A 26,545-nucleotide genomic window follows, 5' to 3' on the forward strand; every position below is an offset into this window, starting at 1 on the left:
GAATGGTGTAGTTTGATGATAAAATAACTTTTATATATTTATTTATTGCTTCACTTCTTTGGAAAAATAATGAGTTGCTTTTTATTTTTTGGTAATTAGGTTTCTATCATAATTTATCGATTGAATAAAGCAATGTTGAATGTACAACAATTTTAATAAAAAGTGACTATATGAAGAAATAAAAAGGCAGCTAATTTATGTATGTATCTAGGCTTCAACCTCTACATACAATACTGTATCTAATTGGATTTAAGTTAATTGGACTCTGATTCGGGACCCCCCTGTATATCGACAAAAACAGATGACAGCAATATTGTGTTTCATTTTAAGTATTATTCAATATAACACGCAACTGAAAACAATATATATTTACGTAAATCTTGCCTATCGATTTCTTTTCTTTTAATAACACATTCTCTAGAGTGCAATATTGGATAAGATGTGTAATAAAAAGGGGCATTGGGTTAAATATAAAGTGTTGTATTTGTTGACATTTGAGTGCCCCATTTAGTTATGTGTATTTGTGTGGGATTTATTCTAATTGCTTTCACAATTTTTTTAGAGAAAACAGTCAAACAACACAATCAACCAAATATTTGACATTTTAAAACATTTTTGTCCATTTAAAGATGAAAAATTTACCATTATTAGACTACTGTTCCTAATTTTAAGCTGTATTTAACATATTATAGCAATAATATTCAAATTATACTAATTTATAATTTAAAAAAATGTTTTAGATGCAAGAAAGCTAGACTCACAACACAAGGTCAAAATCTAGGATCGATATCATTATTATATGCTCGAGTCAGACTTTAAGATTAAAAAAAAAAGAAAAAAATATTGGATTTGAGTAAGAATATCCATAGGATTACGAGTTTTGGTGGAGGTGAGTAAACAAGCCTGCAATTACTATGTGGGTCTTTCATTTTTTTATTATATCAGCTGCTTATTAGTGACAATAAATAAAATACATTACTGATACTGAGTCGTCCAATAAAGCCTGAACACTTAGAATTTGAAACTTCAACACAATATAACTTTTTAATTAACAATATAATTTCAACAAAGTTAATACTATAAATAGATGTGTGTCTGAGCTCTCTTAATCATTCATGCAGCCGCCTTTAGCGGCAATGATGGCTTCAAGGTGGGGGTGGGAGGTCTGGCATCCGCTCCATATGACTCCATCTATTATGCCGTCTCAGTGCTGGTTGATAGTGGCTTTGAAGTCCTGGGTTTTTGGATGAAAGACACTGCAAGCAACCCTAAAGGTGTCATTGCTATCAGGGCTATAGGAGTGCTAAAAGTGTCACAAAAGAGTTCTAAAGACTAATTCAAAGGATTCTTGCAAATAAGTTATTGGGTAGCCAATTATATTTGGGCAAATAGTTAATACATAGTCTTCGTTTCCAAACATGGTTTATGGCTTTGTTGTGCTCCATTATCTATTTGTTTTTTATATTATAAAAGTAATAAATTGGCATGTAAAATTTGATTGGGAATTTTGATTCTGGAAAACAAATCCGGTTAGGAGATAATACATCCTGTTAATTGTAATTATTTCTATTTATACTTTAAATATTACATTCAAATCTTGTCTTGTATTCTCAATTCTGATATTTTTCATTATTACCACTATCATTGATACTAATCGGGAGAATTTTGCCATGTTAAAAAAAGAAAACACAATTCAACATGGTAACCCCGACAATTTGATTTTTTTTTCTGAGGAGAGTAGCTTGGCTACCATGACGTTTAATTTGATCAGCTACATGCAGCTGTTCCAAGAGGGGATATGGAAATAAACAGTGACATAGCAAGAATTACTTCAATTCTACTCTGAGTCACACAAGGACTAACAATTATAATTCTGCAACAAATTCCAAGTGTTACTCTCCGTCTTCTTTTATGAGTAAAGGATTTTGTTCAATTCGGTTTTGTATATATTAATGTAAGTAGTTGAAAAGGAAGTTTACTCCTCACGGATGCAATAATAATAATGCAAATAGCTAAAGGAAAGAAAATTCACCCTTCAGTTTGTCAACTCCAAAAATCCGGTGACCTTCAAAATGCTCATAATTTTCTCCACTAATAGTGTGCAATTTGTTTTTTAGAGCCCTTGCGCCACCTTAATAAGTCAATAACTAATCAGTAAGTTATGAACAAAGTAATTATTTTTTTTTGGATTATATATAATTAAATTAACCAATATCATGACATAATTAAATGCAACATTTTTTATAGGATTAAAACTTAAAAAAATCCTGGAAAAGCAGGAGCTTAAACAAAAAACTCTATTAAGTACACTACAAAGAATTCAATTTTGACCTCATTATAGCCTTTTTGTCATAGGTAGACATCTAAAGTGATTTATAATCATGTCAAACAACGTATGCATTCATATCAAAATAAATTTCCTTTTAGTACACATCTTAGAAAATATTATTTCGTAAAGGCTTTTCTTTCTTTGGCCTCTGGGAATTGTTTGTTCATACTTGTCGTTCTTAATGGATTCATAAGGATCTATAATGTTTTTATATGATTTATTAAAGGTCATAACGAGGTCCTAAACGATGGTTTATAGGAAGAAGGGGGGGGGGCGAATGAGGTAAGAAAATAATAAATGAGGGAGGGGACTTTTCTAAAGACTCCTAGTTTTATTCAAAGGCATCCTTTGTTAAAAAGTAAAATGTATAAAACGTTTAAAAGATATAAGGTACATCTGTACGTTTTGACTGTGAGTGAAACTTGACCATTTCTAAATTTAAATACATCCCTATTTTCACATACCTACGTATAAGTGTTCCTTGTATGCATAGTCTCGTTTGATATGAAACTGCCTTAAGGATTTATTTTGTGAGTTTTTTTTCTATGTAAATACTTTTCCTGACTTTTTTTTTTAACAAATATGTAGTTAGCTTAATGAAAATCGTTATTTCTTTATTTTCATAAAAAAATCCAAAAAAAATGTTAGGGTGAGATTAATTTGTCCAAACAAGCTTAAACACATCTCAGGGACGTCAATTTTTCCGAAAAAAATTTCTAAATTTGATTTTCAATATTAAATTTGTTGAAAAAAATAATTAAAATATTAAATCTTTAAAAAAAAATTTCAAACATCACCAAATGTCCTCAAAAAAATTCATAAATCACAACTTTTCACAAAAAGTTAAATTTTTTGAAAATAAATTTCAATAATTACATTTTTTGGAGTAAAAAAATTCAAAATTTACATTTTTATGAAACAATTACAAATATTAAATTTTTTGGAAAAAAAAACTCCATAATTTAGTTTGAAATATTAAATTTTTCGACAAAAAAACTTTACTTCTATTTTTTCGTAAATTTAAAAAAAGTCCAAAAAACTATAAAAATCAAATTTTTCAGTGTGAAATATTTGTTTTCCTCTATATTTTTATTCAAGATAAAAATTTAGAATACACTATTAAAATAGCTCATATTATGCACGCCAAAACAAACTATTTTTTTTTTCAAAATTTCATTAATATTCTTCCACGAATATTTGTCTATTTCAATCAACAAAATATTTTCCTTAATCTAATATATATATTATAAATTATTAATTAATTTTATGAATGTGTGTCGTAAATTGCTCTTCATCTAGACAAAATTGATTTTAGCAATAAAGTAATGTGTAATCCATAGATTTCATTTGAAAGGTGTCATATCTTAGCCAATATAAGTCTCTTAAAGCAAAGAAAGGCTCTTAAGTATAGTTTGCATTCTTGGGAACCATAAATCCTCTCAAAAATTTGATGACAAGGCCTATAATTCACTCAAATATGTCTATGAAATATTAGGCTGTATTTATTATTGAAGTAAAAAAAAATGAATTAAGAATGTCACCTTTTCTTAATTTTTGTTCAAGATTGTATTTATATTGAGGCAACACAAACATGAAATAAAAAAAAAGTAACATATCTATACGTAAATACTATTTTTTGGTTATAGTTAGTTATTTCTAAAATATATTGAATCATTATTTCTATATCTTAAATATCCATTTAAAAAAAAAAGAAAAAAAAATTGTTCGACATATTCAAAAACCCCAAATACGTTTTGCATTGTTTTTGTATTTTTTTCCCAGAATTTCAAATACCTTTCATCTCAAGGTATTTAAATATATTTCAACAAAATTACAGAGATATGTTCACTACGACCAGAGACTCAAATAATATGAAACGTCAGTATGTAAAAAAAAAAAAAAAATGAACGGAAAATGAACGTAGTAAATCCTTACAATTGGAAGAACATCTGCGAGGAGAGCAGCTTAGCTGTCATTACGTTTCGTAAGATTAGATGCGAGTAGTTTTGAGATGAAGAAAGTAAACACAAACTCAACTCCGTGTCTAGCAATGATATAGACATGATTAAAGTGTTGTTTATCCTCAAGTCTACTCCGTGACAAACAAGAACCTAGACTTATAACTCCATAACACATCGTCAAAGTTACTCTTTGTCATCGAAAACGCTCAAAGCGATTACTTTATACTGTTGGTTGTCTCTTCAACAATAAAATAATATTGACGACAACTTTGGTAGATAAAAAATTCTTTTAAGGTGAACTGAATCTTAAAATTTCAATTTTTTCAAAAACCTGATTATGTCCATACTCAGCACCAAAAAAAGATTAAACATGTTTGATCAAATTTTGAATATTATCTTCACAATTATTAATTGTACCTTTTAACAATTTTTTCATTCAGTTATTTTTATTCACGATAAATGGCCATAGGGAATCATACTCTGAATTTCCTAATGCCGTACTATAATTCTATGAATGCTACATGCATATAGATGAATATTCAAGAACGACGTTAAAAGAAAGGCTTTGAACATGTGTTTATTGTAACTACATACATAAATGTTCCTTTAGGCGACCTACTTTGTTTACTTAATTAATATTAGTATATATGAAAATAGATAGATGTAGATTTGTCGCTCAGTCTTTTTTCTTAGAAATTCGTTAGAAATACTACGTTGTCTCTTATAGAGGGTGAAGAAAAATGATTTCCTTTTTTATATTGAGTGGCAATCAAGCAGAGTGAAAGGGGTTTCATTCTAGAGGCAATATTCTGAACTTTTGTGAGAAGTAGAGTCAGCTGCTATCAAGATTTGGATTAATTCCGTCGAAAATAAGTATTGCCAAAAATGGTTTGACAGACAACTTTAAGAAATTAAAATAATAGCTTTAGGATACAGATACAGCAGTTGTGAAGAGGATTTAATACTGTTTTGTTTGTAGACACACATTCTGGATATAGTTAAACATTACCACTATTATCCAGTTTAAATTGGGTGTGTATTTTTACATCTAGAAGAAAACAGTTATATTAGATATAACTTATATTTAAACTAATTCTCTCTATCTGTAATATGTGACTTCATGGACAACAATAGCAATTTAGCTCTGTGATTTTTATTTATACGATTTATGACAATCTTATGACTTGCTTCAGTTTCCAATATCCAAAAACACATGTTTTCAATTCATTTTCATAATTTGAAATTCGCAAAATTACTGCAACGCAAACAACTCCAAGTATAAGGATGCTAGAGAGATAAAATTCGTGCTATGAGATCTGATATCATGCAAGGACTCTAAATTTGTTCAATTTCTCCCAATCGAATAGCTGGAATCGGATTAATAATATTACTTTACATCAACTTATTAATTTTTCGATATACCCTGAAGAGATGAAATTATTATTGCAATCAGAGAATGAGTTACTTTCACTTTTTTTTTTGCTCGTCTTATGATAGAATTAAGATACTTTATTAATAACTTAAGTAATGAGTAAATGAAGTAATATAAACGAAGTTATTACATATTATTAGTGATGGGACTATTAATCGGAATCGCGAATTGGATAATCGGGTGTTTTTTCTTGAACCAGAATTGACATTGGGGAATTTTTTTTTTTATGCAATTCCGATTCCTTTTTATTACTTTTCTAAGCTAAGGGGAAAAAAAACATTGCCCCCAACCAAATGAGGAAATTTTTGCTTTTTACTTAAAAATTTAATATTGGAACTTTTTTTCCAAAAATTTAATATTTGAAATTGGATTTATTAAATTTGTTTTCCAAAAAATTGAACTTTTTGTTAGTAACTATGTAGTTTTGAAATATTTGTAGAAAAAAATTAATTTTTTCAGAAATGCCACGAATTTTAGAATTTTCTGTGAGTAGTTCGGAATTTTGGAAGGAAAAAAAAAGTTCAAATTATATACTATAATTTTTTTTCATGGTTAACATATTGGCATTTATGCATTTTGATTATTTATCTACGCCAACAGATAATATGAAACAAGGTTTAGTAAGTTAATAGTTCATTAATTTATAAATAATATATTATCTAATATAATCTAGACAATTTAATATTTTTTTATGGAACTACTACTTTAGATTATGATTTCACAGACCGTATAAAATATAATAGTTAGTGTGGATTGGTCCTACGATACATTTCCTAATCAGTTGTCCTGACTCCCCCTCCCCCTCTCCTCTTTAAGTCTTCTTCTTTATCGGTCCGATTAATTGGTCTGACAGCACCAGGTATCTTTTTATTTTCTCCTAACTAGGGCTGAAGAATATCAGAGTGAAGAAAATAATGAATGATGACTAGAATGCATAATACTTCGAGTATTATACGTTATAATAATTAAGCTCCAACTTCAAAATGAAGGTGTCTCTTTAAAAGAGCAAGATTAATAGAAATACAAGGTTAGACCATCATGTAATCGGGCTTGTTAAAATTTTGAATTGGATACATTGTACCAACTGCTGGGCAAGACATAGCAGATTTTGACAAAACATGCAACCAATCATGTTCTATGACGTCACTAATAAAAAGTTTGGTGGTAGTCAAATATCAGTCTGTACACTCGTTCCTGGTATAACGTGGTATTTCTATGAATCTTGTAAAAGAGGTCATGACAAAACTTGAACAGATGAAATAGCATAGTTAGTAAATACGTTATTTTTTCTGCTTTAGTTACTATAAAAGACCGGTCCTAGGACTGACAAATTTTATTACAAATAGACTAATAAGACCGCAGTTTTTTACTTATAACACATGGCTCAAAAATCAGCAGATGCGTGGCGATAACATAAAAATAAGATAGGGATTCTTTTTTTTTTTTTTGATAAAACAAAGTAAAACACATTATAGTTTTTTACTTCAATGAAACACCGAAGAGGATTTTTTAAAGAGGCAAATACAATATTAAACGACTGAAAAGCTGCCCAAAAATTTATTAATATTATAGATATTTGTATAAATTTTTACATGAACATATTATACCTATACAAATTTAGTCCATTTGATCGTGCTGTATTTGAACTTTAAAAATCGAATTTTGATATTATCAATATAATCTATTTCAGTTGGTGAGGCCTGTTCTTTACAAGCTAATCCCTATTTTCTCTTCGTTATTCTTGCAACGTGAATACTTATACACTCTTCTTTAAAAAATAATTTTCACGTTTTGACGTTTCAGTATCTTTTATGATCAGTATTACCAAATAACCGATTTTTATCAGGTTCAGTTAGCCTTAAAAACTGCGGCTCTTAAGGAATTTATCACTTTTTTAAATTAATATAGATGAAAGGACTCATATCAACGGATATGTTTATCATACTGTCGCAATATTGAAAAAAAAGTATTCCAGATTGCTTTTATGTTATTGCTACACACACATATATATATACAATATACATTTAAAATCGAAGGTAATTTATATTTACCAAGAATTGAATGTAGTTCATTTAATGAAATTGTTCATTAAATGTTCAAGAATAAAGAATATCCCTTGAAAGAAAATTAATAATTCTGTACCAATAATAATGAGTTGTTTTTTGACATTTTCCTTCATAGTGTATGTAAGTGTTGTCAAGATACCAAAATTTTCGTTCCTGTTCCAGTACCAAAATTGCTAACAGGACTACGATACTTTTTTAAATACAGATAAAAACCAAATAAAATCAACAATCAAGTAATCAGGGATGGTTCCTTGATATGAGATGTGTATTGTCCTTGACAAAGGTAACAACACCACTAAGAATGAAATGAATAATAAATCTTCGCAAGGAATGGTTAGTACTTGCCCACGGCAAGTCTCTGGATTCTCCCCTTATGAGAGAAGAACAATAGAGACTCATAGGGCTTTAAAAAAGCTCACGGTCTAATCCCCGCCAGTTTTGAGAGGCCATGCAAGAGATCTCTGGGTTTCACAACAGACTACTAGAAAGGTACCATAAAAGTGGGTGCAAAGAACCTTGTGATGATGGATGGTCCCCTTTGATACTGGTAATGAAGAGAATCCCATCTCCTCCGTTGCAAGACTCTTTTGAATGACCTCTTGAAAAACACTTTTGGCCCCATACAGCCTTGATGCTAACCCCCTCGACTACACCTCCTGGGTGCATGTCAAGGGCAAGGTCTTTCAAACACTGAACACATCAAAGCCATTGTCAGCCAGCACTGGTCAGATGACTATATCTGCAGCGGGTACTAAGCCTTCCGCCACCACCTAAAAACCTTCATTGCTGCTAAGAGTAGCTACATTAATTGTTAAGAGAGTTCAGACATACCTCTAATTATATTAACAATTTTATTGGAAGTCTATTGTTAATTAATAAATTATATCTTGTTGAAGATAATAATTCAAAGACTTGAGAGTTTAACAAAGCACTCGGTAAATAATAAAAACACTCAAATAACATTCTTTGAAACCTTAAATCATAACTGTTAATTGATTTTATTTTAAAGTTTTCAATGCAAATAACCATGAACACAGGAAATAATGCTGGAGGCTGAAATTGATGCCATTAGATCCAGTGTCACCCAAGAATACAATATTTGTGAAGTTTTTTTTCCAAATCGGGTTTGAAACTGGATTTATCCCGAAAAGACCAATATTTCAAAATATTTGTTGCATCACCAATTACTAATTACCTAATCAACTTAACAATAGTTATACTGAGATATTTTTTTTTTATCTTTTTGGTTAAAACCTCACAATAAAAGTTATTAAACGAGAAACAAAAAAAAAATATCACTGTATATTAAAACCCCATGGGGACGTTATTATGAAGCAAAAATAAAACTTTTCTCATTTATGAAACTCGTTTTATTGCTTTTTGGGAACAATAAGTTATGTCGTTGCACCCTGTATATGATAAATTAATAATTTACAACAAAAATATGAAAAAATATGAAAAGGCAGAATATTATCCCAGATATTTGAGTCTGCATAGAGTTAATAATTTACGAATGTGAGTCAAAATGATTTTCAGATGCATTTTAATGCATATTAAGTGCACTTATTATTATATGCATTTACATGCACTTTGAAAACTCACCTTAGACATGTTTATGTACAGGGTAAGGCAACAAAAGGTGGACTGTTAATTAATATTTATTTTGTCATTATTATGAGAAGGTTTTGTAATTATTTTTGATATTCTGTTTTCGCCGTCCTTTTTACCTCAGCAAACAATACTAATCATTCACTCATTTCATCATCATGAAGCGAGCAAAAAGGCAGCGCATCTCAGATCTCCTCGATGTGATGAAGATTACAGACATTCTTATATATTACAGGAGATTAATTTTTAATTTTACCAAAATAAAAAGCAATGGTGAAGATCTCTTCAGGATATCACGAAGTGGAGGGTATACGTTATAGAGGGATACTAAGTTCTTTTTAAGTTTGGAGAAAATATGTATAAAGGAGCATCCCACTTAAACGATGAATCGCCGCCCCAACGACTTCTCTATGGCTCCTAGGATCATCAAGAGGGCTATAAAGCACAACTTGGGATTGGTTTTCTTTTACAAGGACCCCACGCTACCTTCTTACAGAGGGCATGAAAACCAGGAGGCTTGATAGGTGCAACAAAATCTTCACATGATGATTTTCCCAGTTGACCAATTCCACAACCACCCAAACGATCCCTGGCTTGCAGAAACCAAAGAAGAGGTCTACAGAATATACCAAACCAAATATCCAGCCCAAACAATGGTCCTCAGCCTTGTGGCTTCTGATGGAAAGAAGATACCTCCTTTCTTTTTCAAGGCTGGATAGAAAATGGTCAGGAGGCCTACTATAAGGTGCTTAGATACACCATCTTTCCATGGCTGAAGACCAAGAAGAGGGTGACTAAGTGTTGAATCAGGACGGTACCCCCTTTCACTTTTCCGTCAAGTGCCAAAAGTTCTGCACAGATAACATGAATTAATTCTGGTCCAAAGAGATATGGCCCCCTTCCTCACCAGATTTGAGCCCACTGGATTTTTCTATATGGAGCACATTGGAGAGGGAAACCAACAGGACCTCACACCCAAATGTAGACTCATTGAAGTCCTCCATAGTGGCTGCATGGAACAACTTGTAATATGAATTTGTTATCAACACCAGTATGGCCTTCAGGCAACGTGTAAAGGCTGTGTTTGATAATGAAGGTAATAATATAACATTATTGATGTATTTCTAAATTCATCTCTCGTGTCCACATTTTACTGCCCTACCCTGTATGTAAATTCTTACTTGAGACTTGTACAATTAATAATGGGTACGTACTACTTTAACAAATATTACATATGTAATATTTGTTTTGTTTCTTGGAAAAGAAAATTACATAAAAACTTCAATTGAAATTTTTCCAAGTATGTACATATTCGTATGTATGGAATATTTGAAATTATTTTATAATTGCAGTATTTATTAGGTGTCGATGAATACTTTGCTTTATTAACATAGAACATAACTCCCAAACTAACCATCACTTTTACTTTCTGTTTTTCATGAGCAAACTCACACGTAGTTACTCAATATTTATATGGATAAATTCAAATAATATGAACCGCCCTTATATTAAAGAGTAAGACACTGAAAATCAACATTATAATCCTGACAATTTGAAGAATCTTTGGGAGGGGAAAAGCTAAGGTGTCATTCCATTAAATTACCCCCGAGCAGCTATTAGATGAAGAAAACAAACACACACCCCACTCCCTATCGAGCAATAATATAGACAGAAATGATAACGATATCGATCCCCAATTCTACTCCAAGTACAACAATGACTTCCAATGATAAATATCCGCATTAAATCATCAGAGTTTTTCCTCGTCGTCCACACACAAGCGATTATTTTATACTTATTGAGCTCTCTTCAAAAATAAAAGGATAATGATGAAAACTTTGGTGTATATGAAATTCTTTACAGAAAAAAATTATAAAAATAGCAGAATCTTCAAATTTCACATTTTTATGTCATAATAGTTAGAGAGAATCCTATTCCCTCCTAACACCACCTCGTAGTAATGTCTCAATGTGATGCATAAAACATATTCTGCCGGCATTTAAAAATAAATGGAACCGAAAATCAACGTGGTAATCCGGACAATTCGAAGAATGTTGGGAAGGAGAGGAGCTAAACTGTCAGGACGTTTCATTAGATATGCTGTAAGTAGGCTTGAGTGGAAGGAAATAAACACAAATCCAACAACGTATGGAGCAAGCCATATAGCCTTGAAGGATTCTGAGTCCAACAAGGACTTAGGTACATTTAAAACTCCCAAGCAAACCCTCATTGTTACTGTACGTCTTTCATGAGCAAACACACTAGCTATTACTTTATACTTAGATGTTCTGTCTTCCAGAAAGGAACAATAATAATAATAGTTTTGGAAAATAAAAAATGTTGTTCACATTACCAACTATAGAAAACCACTCCCGCTTTCTAGAACATATTTTATAAACCTCTGCGTTTTCCTAAAGGGAGTTGCTATTGTTATTGATCTTGTTTTTGGAATTTCATAACCCATCCGATCCGCAACAAATGTGTCTTGCTTCCTTTCTCCAAAAAAGAGTTCACCCACCCAAGTCTTAATATGGTAGATTATTTCTTGGACTTAGGAATCTACTCTCTCATGATTTGAAATTTGAGAGGCATATTCAATACATTATAAAGAAGGCCCATCGTAACCTGGGAATTATTAAAAGAAGCTTCAAAACTCGTGACCCTTTGTAAACTATATAAACTTTATGTCCCCCGTTTTAATGTACGGATCTAAGATCTGGAGTACTTCATGAAAGTACTTGATTGATTCCTTAGAAAAGGTGCAAGCCGGGTTTGTGACATTTTTTCTTTCATTGGGAGATAACGAGAACTACGAATGCAAAATCAAAAGACTTGGCCTTATCAATTTGTCTCAAAGACGTGCATTTAAAGATATGATTACACAACACCGAATTTTAAGGAAAAAGATTAACCTATTATGGATATTAAATAAAAGCTATCTGTTCCACAAAACGAGACTCTCCACTCAAAATACTATCTACCTACCAAAACCAAAGATTGACATTTTTAAGCATAGTCTATTACACATCTATTATTCTTTGGAACAAAATACCTCTTTGCTTTCGCAAAGGAAGTTGAGGCTGACCTCGAGTACTTTTAGTAAATTTTTTTTGTGTGACAGGTGTTGTTTTTTTCTTTGTTTTTTTTCCCCTCTGCACTTTCATGTTCTTTTTATGTTTTGTCTTTTATATTTATGATTTTTTAAGTTATAATTGCATCACTATTATTAAGAATAATAATTTTTATATTTTATAAAATAAGTTGACCTTTATAGGCTTTGTTTATCGCCACTGGTTGAAATAAATATAAATAAATAAATAGTAAGTCATGAACAAACTTACTTTTAAAGGTATTTATATGTATAATTAAATGGAATTTATGTATATTACGAAATAATTAAAATCCACTATTTCCACAAAATTTATGGTGAGTTTAAAACCCCAAAAAGTCATGTTAAAAGTGGTTCCCAAAAGGGAAGTCTTACTCTCGGTATGCCAAACAAAATGGACACTGATACATGAAGGAATAAATAAATAATGTTTATGTATTTTTTTACTAAATTAATGATGCAGTGATGTTACATTTGGAGATGATGCCAATCATCTCCAAATGTTTTTCCATGAAAAGAAATGCATAACATGTATATATATATTGCTAAATCTTTTATGCATTTTTGTTTTTAAAATAAATTATATTTATAGGTAATTTACGCTTTTTAGTTTCTTCAATTGACACTTTTAAAAAAGCTTTACATCACTTTTTTTAAATAAATAAACATCAATAATATTCTAACTAATCTTAGGGTGTTATTAGGAATGACACATATCCTAGTCTAAACTCAGCTTATGAACTTTGCAAAAATCACAATGCATTCGATACTCGTGTCTCATTTAATATAAGGTAAGAAATAACATATATGTTCATATGGTATTAATGCTCCAAAGCCGGATAAATAAGGAGCCATCTACAGTGTACGGATGTATGTTTTTGGCTTATCTATAAATTTCTTCCCTTATAAAGTATTTAATTCCAAAACTTTTCTCCCCTTTCACCTACCTCCGGTCCCCTAAGATCCGAACCGAACTGCTGAACAGGTTATGTATAGTTTTAAAACCTATGACCTTAAAAGAGCCCAATACTTTTTGTAGTTGACACCTGAAGAGAAATTTTAAATTTTCGAAAGGTTTATCATCATTTTTCCTATTGTACACGGGATCCACTCTAAAGGTCTTTTCGACCAAGAAGAAAAAAATTCGGTTTCCATATGATATCTTAGATCATTGTAAAGCTTTTGACACCCATCAAATAGTAATTGTTGGTGTTATTGTTGAGTGAGTAAGGGTCCTTCATTATGTCGAAGAGACTTCCTATCAGCTTTTTTAAGGCATTGGACACCATAGAACGGCTCACCGACCGCTTCTTCGCCAAGTCCGTCATTGTCATCTTTAGATTTTTCAAAAAAGCTCATTTTTTCCCCTTTAAGGCTTTAATTTGATCGGCCTTCTTCTTTTATAACGATCACTGATGTCTTCACTATTCTTGAACTTGAACCTGATCCTCCGGACGATAGTTTTGCAGACATTAAGGGTCTTTACAATATTAGAATTGCTAAAATCGGTACGGACTAAACGAGCCATTTGTTGCCTTTTTTGCTCAATTTTCGTTAATATTTATCCTAGAGTCTTGGTACGTAAAGTGTTTAAAAGGTAAACAACTAGTTGTAAATTTTTGTTAACACAACTTTTGCATAAAATTAACCAAACCCTTTGAAAACACAATTAAAGTCATGTTCCAAAACTTTCTGCTCTTAGTAGATTATAAAAACATATATTTGCAACAATTTATTAAAGCGGATGCAGAAGCTGTAGCAGGACTACAGGCAGCTGCACGTTCGTTATGTTGTTTCAAAGGACTCATAAAGGCCATCTTATCAGTATGAGTTTGGGAGTGACTATGCCCAAATTTGGAGCTCGTATCAATTGACTTGAGGTTGATGCTCCAAGAGCTTTTGGTGTGCGACTTTCTCCAAGTCAAGAAACGCTTCTTGGATCCAACCCGGCAACCCTTAAGGCTAATGAAATCTTGCTTTACCCATACTGAGGGAATCCTAATATGGGATTAATAGATTTGTCAGGAATATTGCAATTGGTATTGATATTTTTTAACATAAAAAATTTCCTTGCCTTTCTTTTATTTTTCCTTTTCAAAAAAGAAAACAAATTTTTGTTTGGCTCTGAAAATTATCGTCTCCATTGATCTTACAAATTGATTATAATTTCTTTGCATTATGATATCTTTACTAATATAATAATTCTAAATAATTACAATATAAATAAAATATACAATTTTGAATTTTTTTACAAAAAAAACCCAACTTTTTATATTTTTATTAGTACTAATTTATTAATTAAAAAGCCTTTTTTTAAATATATTTTCTCAAATATTCTTGATGTATTCTATCAAATATTATTTGCAACCTAGTAAATATATTCTATATTATTTTTACTTGAAATTTACATTTGCATAAACAATTTTCCTAAGTTTAATATCATAATGAATTTTTTTAATGTTCATTCAGAAATTAAAATATATATACATTCTGTTACTTTATTGTCCTACAATAAAATAAATATCAATCATTCATGGATAAGTAAAATAAATTATTTCTGAAAGCAAATTGCGTAATTCTATGATTTTATATTTTTATAACATATGGGCTGAAAAGTGGCAGGTTTCACACGCAGATGGTAATATTTTTTTAAAATTCACTTCATTTTCAGTTAGTACCAACCTTCAAAACATATGTATCAAAATTTCATGAAAATCTGTTCTTGAGTGTGTGAGTTAATGTGCTAAGTGTGACTCTACTTTAATTATTTCCAAAACAATTAATCAAAAACAATTTCTTGTCCTAATTGTTTTTCTTGATGGGAAAAAATACTATTTAAGCTAAGCAATGTCTTGAAAAGTGTTATGATGACTCAGTGTCATAAAGGGATTAACAATAATAAATTAGAAAGAATAATAATTTAAAGTAAAAAAAAAACGTGTTTTCTTTGATAAGTCCGGGACTTTTCACTATAAATAGCAATAAAATAATTTCGTTGCTATCAAATGAAGTATTATATGTACCCGTCAGTTAAGTGGTTTATTTGAACAAACTAATTGTATTCAAATCGAATGAAAAAATAAAATCATGTGTAAATTTTCAATGGAATGACCCTTTTACATATTTGTAAGCTTCATTTGTCTGTCGATCGGTAAACAAAAAACTCAGAAACAACTGGATGAGTTAAGCTGATTTTTGGTATGTGGTACACTGAACTGAACATAATTTTTTTATTTGTCCCAAGCAGGAAGGCCTTTAAACATATTTTTTCTCCCAACTTTGTTACTTTTGAAAAAATGAATTGGATGCAATTATGTAACCTTTATGACATAAGGCATTAGCTTTTTGTGAAGCAAATTTTGTAATATAAATTTCAATGGTATAAGATGCAGTTGTACCCATAATAATTAGGGATATACATTTTGTAGAATACAAGAAGAGGGTTGGAGTGAGAATTACAATACTTCCGAATTAAGTTAGTTTGTATAGTTGTATAAAAAATGATTCTTTTCTTCTTGGCTATTCAATGCAGTTATCATTATTTTTTATTATTGAGGAGAGAACATAAGTGTATCAAGTAATAACAAGTTTTTGCAAGGCGAAGAGTAACATTGAGGATTTGTTGGAGAGTTATGAGTGGTTTTTTTTGTTGGACTCGGAGTATAATTGAGGATCGAGATCGGAGTAATTCCTACCTTTATTCTTACTAAACACGAATTAGATTTGTGAACGTTTCCTTCCTCTTTTAGCTGCTTGTAGCTGATATAATGAATGTTATGACAGCTAAGCTGCTTTCTTCCAGAATATTCTACGAATTGTTACGATTACCAATTTTAATATTTTCGGTTTCTTCTTTTTTACAACTCTACTTGGTATATGATTTTGGGAGAGAATAAAGAGGAGACCCTTCTGCATTTGAAATTGAATGATTGATGCGATAGTATTATAACCATATTTAACTAAAAACACATATACATATTATTACCGTATACTGCATAAAAAAGACTGTATTTACAGAAGGCCCAAAAACTATTTTCTCTTCTCTGTGGGGATACAGAAGTAACCTAACGCTGTAATCGCAATTGTAAAGAATTAAAAAAAAAAAAAAAAAAAAAAAAGATTATAACTGCATAAATGTAATTACACATTCAAAGAGCATACTCCGTTTTGCTGATTATGTTGGAAAGTGAGTTTTTGTAAGGAAATAATAAAGTTTTAATTACTTTTTGGCATGAGTCACGCCATACTCCGTTTTATCATATTTAAATGAACAGTAAACTTTTAAATCCATTTCAAAGACAAAAACATTCATGCCTAAAAAAAATGTGTTTTTTGTTTTTGTTTTTTTTTAATGAAAAGAAAACAGTTTGGTTTTTTTCTCATTTAGAGATGAAATGATTATTGAAATCCATTAATAAAAATTTTTCTCTCATTAAAGCACCCTTAACACAACAATACACCTCAAACAGCCAGGATAATTGTTTTGGAATACTTATTTGGCTATTTGAGACTGTTATTACTACAAACTAACATATGATACTTTTTACTAGTACTCAAAATCGGCTTTGAAAAAGGCAGTCGTTTAGGTGGGCAAAGTTTGGCGGTTTAGAACAAACCAATAAACAAACTATTTTATATTATAACTTTAAATGAGTGTAGTGGCCTCTGGTAGATAACTTTTTTTCAAGTGTTTGAGGATACGTATGTACTATTTACAACGTTACAAGTTCAAAGGAAGAGTTACATTTCATTTACCTTCTTTAGTTTTCATGCACTAAAAAATTCCATATCTATATAAATACATCTTAAATTTTTAAGATAAAAAGTAATACATCTAATAAAATTTTGAAGAGATAATCGTTAATTACATTGTAGTCATACGCCATATGTATTTGTAAAATATTACAGTCGCCAAAGGCCTTAAAATTTATATAATTGTCTATAGGGCGCATTTCTCCAAGAACAGCAATTGTAATCATTTCAATATTAGTTAACACCTGTATGTAGATGGAAGATATTACAAAAGGGTCATCAAATAAAAAAATTGTACTTTTTAAATCTTATTAATGTTATCAATCTTATTAGCCATTTACGTGTGTCATAAATTCCAATTAAAATACCTAAAATTGATCTTCACAATGAAAGAGTGCGAAATTCATAGATTACATTTTAAAGGTTTCTTTATTGGACCCCATATAAGTTTCTTTGATTACAAAGTATATAATTTACTCTAAAATGTCAATAAAATATTGGGTTGTGGGTATGTAGTAAAAAAATATATTGGGATTTTTCTCTTTTTCCATGATTTTTGTTCAATATTTTTTTTATCTTGACACATCACATATATCTTCTTAAAGACCCGTGTTCCAAACATTTACTATTAATTTAATAGTTTTTAAATATAATTGTATTGTCATAATAAAAGACGTCAACTAATTCATTTACCTCGAAACTTTGAATTTGTTAATATTTTTAATTTATAAAAAATTCCTAACTATGACAAATTTTCAAATGTAAGTAATTCCTAACATATTTTCGTTTTTTTCTCAGATCTTTCTCTGCTTATAAGTTTTATAAAACAAATAAAGTTAGTCTAGTTATTATATGTAGGTTCTGCTTTATGAAATATGTATTAAATCTGAAGAAGGAAGAGACTATGATTAATCAAGTCATGAAATTCTCTCTATAGAGATTGACTTATTACGCAAAATTTTTATTCTTACGTGAGAGGAATATATAAGGAGTGATTGGTTTAAAATAAAAAGGAAACATAGGGTAAATATCATTTTTACCTCAATTCTTGCAAACAGGAAAAAAACAAAACAAGCTAAGCTCCTTGCGTGGTTATTTTATATGTCTATAATTCCAAGATCAAATGTGTGTAGATAACAAATAAGACTTTGGTGTATGTAAATTGATATATAGCTTTGACCAATGGCATCGCTAGGCCCTTTTTTGGAGGCTTAAATCCCCTAAAAGTTTCTAAAGTCCTATAATGTATTTATCATGCCCTACATTCTTGTATATATATATATATATATAAGACTGTTTTTAATATTATCACACATGAAATTCAAATGGTAGAACATATCAGTCTGAAATTTATCAAGTAGACTTAAAAAATAATCACAAATGTTCCTATGATATTTTCTTTGACCGCCAAGGTAATTAAGACACTATTTTTGACCGAAATAAAACCTATTTTTCGTTCTTTCTCTTCTTCTCTTCCCTTTTATCTTCTCCCTCTGTATCTTTCTACATCCCTCTCTCTTCTCTTCTACCTTTATTCTTTGTTTCTATTCCCGTCTATTCAGCCATGCCACGCGGGCACTCTCTAATAATATACAAATAAAACAAATCTAATCATATATATATTTGTGAGCCCCCCTTCCCCCTCCTCCAATGATGAAAGCTAGCAATACCCCTCTTTTTGACAATTAAATGATAAATGTGCCCTATAGGTGTGAGATTCTCTGAGATTGTGGATAAAGTAGGATGTTTTAAAAATATGTACTACTTGTCTTTACAGTTCTATCATGTAAAATATGTTTCCAAGTATTACATAATGTTATCTAAGACACTTTCATGGTAAAATTAGTATGAGACAAACATGAGAAACTTGAGAAAGTAAATTCTTCTTCAATAACTCATTTATGTTTTTCCCCGGCCTAAGCGACGAATATAAACAATTCTTAGCATAAAAATATTTGGCCAATTACTGATAATTGCTGGAAAATGATGAGTAATTAAATAAAAAATACACAACTATTGTTTTTATTTTACATTAAAGTTTTCGACGTTATATTTGATGAAGTACTTTAAAAAATACTTTATAATTTATGAGCGTCCAGGTTGTTTCTTTATAGTAAATAGGTAAAGAGTTGTTTGAAATTACCATCTTATTCATTTTGCAGCTTTTTAATTCGATTCCTACTGGGTGAGTACTAAAAAATTTGACTTATCATCAAGGCAATCTAGCCTCAGTTCTGAAAGTACGTCAATTTTGTACTTGACGGCATTCGAAAGAGCTGACAAAAAGCTAAGATTTGATAGATTTTTTTGGGGGGAATCAAAAATGTCCAAGAAACAAGAAAAATGGCAGAGGATGCGCAATATCCTACGCGCACAAGTCAATCTCCGAAAAGAAGATCTTCACAGTAAGTGCTGTTCTGAACCAGAGAAATGATCGCTTCTTGGGTAAATCAAGATGTCAGGTCAAGGGAACCTTCAGGACCAAACATTCAGCTTAGGTCGTGGTCCTCGGTGTTGTGGTATCCGACGGCAGCTAGATGCCTTCCTAATTCTTCAAGGCAAATGGCAAAGTCAATATAGACGTCTACTAAAAGGTCCTCAGGTACTATGTCTTGCCATGGTTGAAGAACACGTTTCCCAGGGACAACTATGTGATTACCCAAGACGCCACCCTAGCACACACATTCAAGAAGATATATCATTTCTGAATGGAGAATATGGCTACCTTCTGGAAGGCATACTTCACCCGACGTGAGCCCCCTAGACTTTGTTGCTTGGTGCGTCTTGGAGGGTAAGACAAACAAGACTTCTCGGCTGAATGTTGATGCCCTGAAGGCCGTGATCACGGAGAAGTGAAAGAACTTGTCCTTGGACTTCACCAAGTAATAAAGTTTAGATAATTGTTGAATGATCATCTTTTGCTTCAAAAGTTTGCTATAAAAATGGCAGAAAAAGTTTCACTAAAAGCTCAAATTTACTCCTCTTCAAAGCTGAGGAACAATAAACACACCTTAAAAACTGTCAAACATTATGGTACATTAGACTGAAAAAATCATTTTTTTAGTGTTTTCCTGATGGATTTAAGATCAATATATTGAATGTTGAAGTGTAAGATACTTCTATGTTCCAGTAACCCCAATCTGGTTTTAAGGGATTGAGCACTTGCCCAAACATCCAAAACTGGCAAGGTATGGTGTGCAGCGGCACTGGAATGTAGATGAAAATGAGTGGGGCTTTTGAGAAAATATCTTTTTTTATAAATGCCAAGAATGTTGAAGAGACAAAAAACTTTTTGAAGAATTTTATATTTAAATTTTATTGGAAACTCTAAATTTCAACGAATAACCAAATTTTTATTACGTTTTTTCATTTTCAAATTACAGAGTTAAATGTATGATTATATTTTTTTAAATTACTAAAAGAAAATAAATCTAAAATTTAGAGATTGGTTTAATTTTTTGACAAGACGATAATTTTATTTTACTACAAAGTTTGGTAAAAGTGGATGAGGGTAGCAATAGTCGCTTGGCCCCTATGGTTTTCGGCCCACTGAAGGTGTGCGTCCAGTTTTGAATATTTTGCCATGTAGGACGATACTTTTTAAAAAGCAAGCAAGGATTATGGCAGCTTAAAAGGTTGCGTGTTTTGATATTTCTCACGAAACAGTGTGTTTCAGAAGCAATAGTTCTTTTAAGAGGCATAAGGCAAAGGTCCTTGGCGCCCAAGACGGAAAAACGTGGTAAATTCTTAATATCTATAATATGTATCTTATGAACAATAAATCTGTGTTAATAGACTTTTTTTGTAACTCAAACTCCGGAGCAGGTACGGACAAACTTTGATAGACGTTAATTTATAACAACTCCATATACGTAGGCTGCTATATATATTTCTGGCCTAATAATGAAAATACGAATATTTATCATCAAAATGGTTTTAATGTTTTTCAAAGTATTCTCCAGCATGATTGATTTACTTTTGCATGCGCTCAAACTAATTGTCGAAGCTCTTTTTCCACTCCGATTGTGACATCTCCAATGCACAGGTTTTAAATGCTTCAACAGCATCTTTTGACTACGAAATTCGTTGACCATAACTCCCAAGAACCTTCACATATAAATTCTACAAAGCAAATCAGACAACACACATTGATTCCTTCCACCGACTAAATTCTAAATTTGAATTTTTGTATATATAATGCCCATCTCATCATCCTCTTGTTTTGGAATTTTACTCCTTGAATGCAGGTCAATGGACGATGATCAGTTTGTAATACAAACTCAGACATATATACGTAATTTTCAATTTTCTTTATCCCAAATACGAAAGCCAGACCTTCTTTCACGATAGTTGAATATTTAACTAACTTATGAAGCATCTTTTTAATGGCGAAGGTAACCGGGAACAATCTTCCATCATATTATTCAGATAACATCGCTCTGATGGCACTTGCATCCATTTGTACAAAGAAAACCTTATCCAACTTAGCCACTCTCAAAATTTATCTTGACATAATAATAAACCTTAAATTATTGAACGATTTATCATGGATATTTTTGTATTCACCCTTATTTGTTTCGCCTTTCTTTGTTAAATCTGTCAAAGGAGCTGCAATAGCTGTGTAATTAGTTATATTGAACCTTTTTACTATAATGTTAATCCTAAGAATGATCGAACTCCTTTCTTAGTCAATTGACATGCTGCGTCATTAATTTTTTTTATTCCCCTCATCCAAACCTATTACACTGTCCTCCAAATTATGAACTATGAAATCAACTGTTCTACTCCCTATTAACCATTGAGTAAGTCTAACTACCAATTTAACCTTATGAAGTCTATGAAACAGAATTTTCAACTTCTAAAAAACGATCTTCCTAAATTTATGTAAGAATATTTATGACTTCGATATAATTATCTGTGTTTTTCATACGTTTAATGCTTCTCAGAGTCCTCTCATAAGAGTAGCACCTGAGTTTTTGCATTCCAAAAGGCATCTTTAAAATGTCCATCCGGTGTTACAAATGCAGTTTTACGAACATCTTCGGTTGCTATAGGAAATTGTCAATATCCTTTACTAAGATTTACTTTTGTAAAAAACTTGTATTTACCCATTTTTACATACACCGTCGTCATCATTGGCTCCGTGTCAAATACTGTATTACGATTTAGTTTCCTATGGTCCATGCAAACTCGATTGCTTCCGTCTTTGTTCTTGACAATCACCACTGACTATGCATAAAGATAACTAGGCTCTCTTACCATATTTATTCTAAACATATCTTCAATTTCCTCTCTTAGAGCTTCCCTTATCCTAAATGGGACAGCATATGGGTTTGAAATCAAAGGATCGTCACTTGTAAGTCTAATTTTATGATGAAAAACATTTAGTACTACTAGGTCGTCCTTCATCTAAGTCTTATGAAATAGTAAAATCCATATAATTTTCTTTTTGTGTACTATTTGGCTTCCTTTGCATCCACGATATACCTCTTAGCTTCTATCGTGACACTTAAGAAAACAATCAATATTGACATTTTAAATACAATTAGGCGTATATCTTGAATATTTCCTTGGTATATATGTCTGTCTCAATGTTTTATATGATCCTATGGTAACATTTTTTTAGTATTTCAAAATGTTTATAATAAGTTTTGTTTATGAAAAAACAAAACACAGTCTTGTGTCATTTCTTCATTTTCAAAGAACTTTTATAACTATATAATATATATATATATAAGATCCTCGTAAAAAAGCGCATAAAAATTTAAAAAAAAAAACTCAACATTGCTTTCTAGCAAAAATAAAAAGGACATCTTCCTATGAGGGTCAAAAATTCTTATGGATGTATGTCTCCTGTACATTTCCTCCTTTTTTTTCTCTCCAAGTATTCATAGCTACGTTTATTATACATCTATCTATATATATATTTCAAAGATTCAATGGAGAAAAGCTTCTAAATAAATAAATAATACCTTATAACGCTTAACTTGGAAGGAAATATGTATATAGTTTAAGGGCCAGGTGATTTGATCTAACCCCATTTATCTAACAGATGAGTTGAAGCGGCTCGGACTCGGAGAGGTTACACACAATACTTGACTAAAAGTAGATTTTGGAGAGATACTTAACTGTGAATCAGATATTGGATGAATACATGGAAAGGATAGTATTCTCTCACATAATTGGATCAATTAAATTGCCTTTCTCGACAAAGTTGAAAACACAGTTGTTAACTTTGGAATTAGTGGCCCCTTTCATGAATATAAATATGAGTGAGGTAGGTTTACCTTAAAAATATATGTATTTCTTTTTTCATTTCCAAAATTACGGAAACCTTTATCTCAAAGAGTGCTTTAAACTCTTAGTACTTTTTTTTATATAAACCTTGTTCATTTGACATTCATGAATAGATTAATCTTTGTAAGTTGTTTTTCATGATAAAAACTTTTGAATTAGTATATTTAAGGACGACAGAATATTATATATATTTATAATTGCTATATAAGTATAGTTAAAAAACTTTCAAAAATGACTTTTGTTTAAGGTAAAACTCGTGAATATAAAATGTTATGAGAGGCTATTTCATCTCACTTTTTATTGAGAGAAAAAATGAGAGAACTATAAGGTATCATTTTTTTATATTAGCAACAGTTATGTGTACAAATAATTCAGAAGGGTAATCATTCCTAAAAGTTTTGTAGATACATACCTAGACTTTATTATATAAGTAAAAAATATAATCTCAGGTATTATTTTAATAAGACCCTTTTTTAAAACTAATAGAGTAATCTTTTTTTTATACATTCATAATAAAACATTCACATTCAAACAATCTTAAACAACACTTAGAAAAGGAGGAAATCCTAATTAAATTTAATATAACCCAATATTTCATAGACATATTTGATTTAATTATAAGCCTTGCATTCCAATTTTTTGGATGAGTTGAAATACCCAAGAATTTTAACTATATGTAGTTTAGAACTTTGATTTGATATAAAGGACTTTTATTGGCCCAGATATAATTTTTCATATACAATCGATTCATTTTTTATCCAAAGGGTTAATAAGAATTTAATTAGCTGATAGAAGTACAAATCATATTAATACAAGATTTGGAGAAAAAATATTCTAGCTGGTTTTTTTGTTGATTTAAGAAGTTCGTCAAAACAAAAATAATCTTCAGGAAAAAGGGGATTAATGTTAGTACTTTTTAAATATATATACGAGTATATATAAATTACAGACTTTATCTTCTCATTTCTGTGATGGATTGCGATACTCAAGCAATATTAGCTATAGCCTAGAGCCTTTATTGATTTAAATCAAATATATCTTTTTAAGACAGAACTAATTTTAATCATGTTGATAAATGTTTTGCTACCTAAAAGTACAGTTTGCCATGGATTTACTCATGAATACGAAAAATGTTTTTAAAAAAAAAATCCCAGTAAAAGATTAATTAGATCTTAAAAGATTTAATTTGAAGTACTAAATAATTAAAATTCAATGATAGGTGTAATACGGGATTGTTTCCCATCGAAATTATATTTTCTTCTTTGGAGACTAAAGTTGTCATTTAAGTATGAATGGATGCAGAATAGTCTATCAATAGGGAGGGGGGGATACGTTATTATTAGTTGAAGAATATAAATGTAAAACACCGGCTCACTTTTGGTAAGAAAATAGTCCTATCTTAATTTATATTGATATGCCCCATATGTAAATACAATCAACTTAATCTAATTGCCACCTATTTAAAGTAGTTGATAGAGTTTTGACTGTATATGCATTCAATTGCTTATTCTGGTGAAGGTCCCTTTTTTTTTACTATTCTTGGTTTGATAAATACATAAATAAATTATAAAATGGAAAATCCATATTTGTTTGTAACAACGGGTAACGGGGAATTGGAATATAAATAAAAGTTGAAACAATGGTATGAATATTTGTACGTGATTATGTAGTAGCAACATGCATTAAACTTACCAAATATCCCCATTTTCTTCTTTTGTAATTCTCAATTCCTTCTCTCTTTCTTGAAAAAAAAAAGACTCTGCTGTATAATTATAAGCAACAGTCCTTTTGTAAATTTTTAATCGTGTCCTGAAAGATCTACAAACAGATATATCATCGGTAGATTAAAAAAGAGAGAAATAGTTCTTTTTTGAAGAAAAAAAGCCTTCTCACTGGTATTATTCCACACTCTTGCAATGAGAAACGTTTCTAAGAAGTGTTGATAAAAAAAATATGTATCAACAATATATTTTTTTTCAAATAAAAAACAACGACTTGGGCGCGCTCAAAAGGCTCTTCTAAACAATTCTATGTCCCTCATCCCTTTTAGATCTCCCCCCCCCCTCGTTCTTTATTTCATGGTGAGAGGAAAAAGAAAAAAAAGGGGGAAAAAGGGGAATCTTGCGCCATCTATTGCTTTCTCATTTTCAAATCAACTCTGTTCAGAATGTGCACCTACATTTGATGGTTTTATTCCTTCTTCTTATTGAAACACATACAGAGAGCAAAGATTTATAAATGTATATGTACAATCTATATAATATGATAATGGGTCTAGATAAAGAAACATAAATTAATTAATAACTCATTACACATTGAACAAATAATTACTCTTCTATAATATGGTTGCTTTACCTACGTAACAGCTCAGTTACTAATTAGTTAGTATACATGTTAGAGCCAACATAATTGACAAGCACTCAAATTTTTTAAAGCGTTTACAAATAATAATTACATATGTTGATTGGAGAGGCTTTCATTTTATAATTGGCTGCAGAGATGGAGAAAGTCCTCAAACTGACAGTATAAGTCCATTTACAAGTTACGTCTTTGTTCACAAGTCCAAGTTCTTTCTTTTTTTTTCAACCTATAATAATTTATTTCAACACTTTTAAAAGAACATAATTTTTTATATGAATAGCAAATGCTTAAAACTGAACATCGTTTCTTTAAAAAGCAATGTTATAATTTGATAGCTGGATCTATGGTAAATAGTACATGCAAACTAGCTAAAACCTCCATTCTAAAGGAGGAGCGAGGACTATGCAGCAGGTTGATCATTGAGTCTATATGTACACAAAAAAAAAATCCCCAAACTTCTCCAAAAGATGAATTTCTTTTCCTACCAACTTATCGAGCCCTGTAGGAATGATGCCCTTATTTGAAAGTGCATAGTAGTAGAGGACAAGTAGTACTTTTCAAATGATTAGTTTCATTTTCTTGAAGTTTTAATAGGAAGGAGCTGACATCACCAACCAATCAGTTTTGGAC

The 26,545-nt window shown here is 30.6% G+C and overlaps 1 protein-coding gene across 1 annotated transcript in view; it reads right to left on the reverse strand.

Moving 5' to 3' along the window:
* The window catches only part of LOC121116860 (sodium/potassium-transporting ATPase subunit alpha), a 45,751-nt gene extending 20,177 nt beyond the window's left edge, over nucleotides 1-25,574 (reverse strand). Inside the window, exon 1 of the mRNA XM_040711157.2 lies at nucleotides 25,247-25,574. Within this exon, the coding sequence (XP_040567091.2) occupies nucleotides 25,247-25,259 (13 nt within the window). The 5' untranslated portion in view covers nucleotides 25,260-25,574. The remainder of the gene's footprint in view (nucleotides 1-25,246) is intronic.
* Nucleotides 25,575-26,545: the final 971 nt, after the last annotated feature.

Source organism: Lepeophtheirus salmonis, chromosome 4 (assembly GCF_016086655.4).
Source record: "Lepeophtheirus salmonis chromosome 4, UVic_Lsal_1.4, whole genome shotgun sequence".
Taxonomy (NCBI): Eukaryota; Metazoa; Arthropoda; class Copepoda; order Siphonostomatoida; family Caligidae; genus Lepeophtheirus; species Lepeophtheirus salmonis.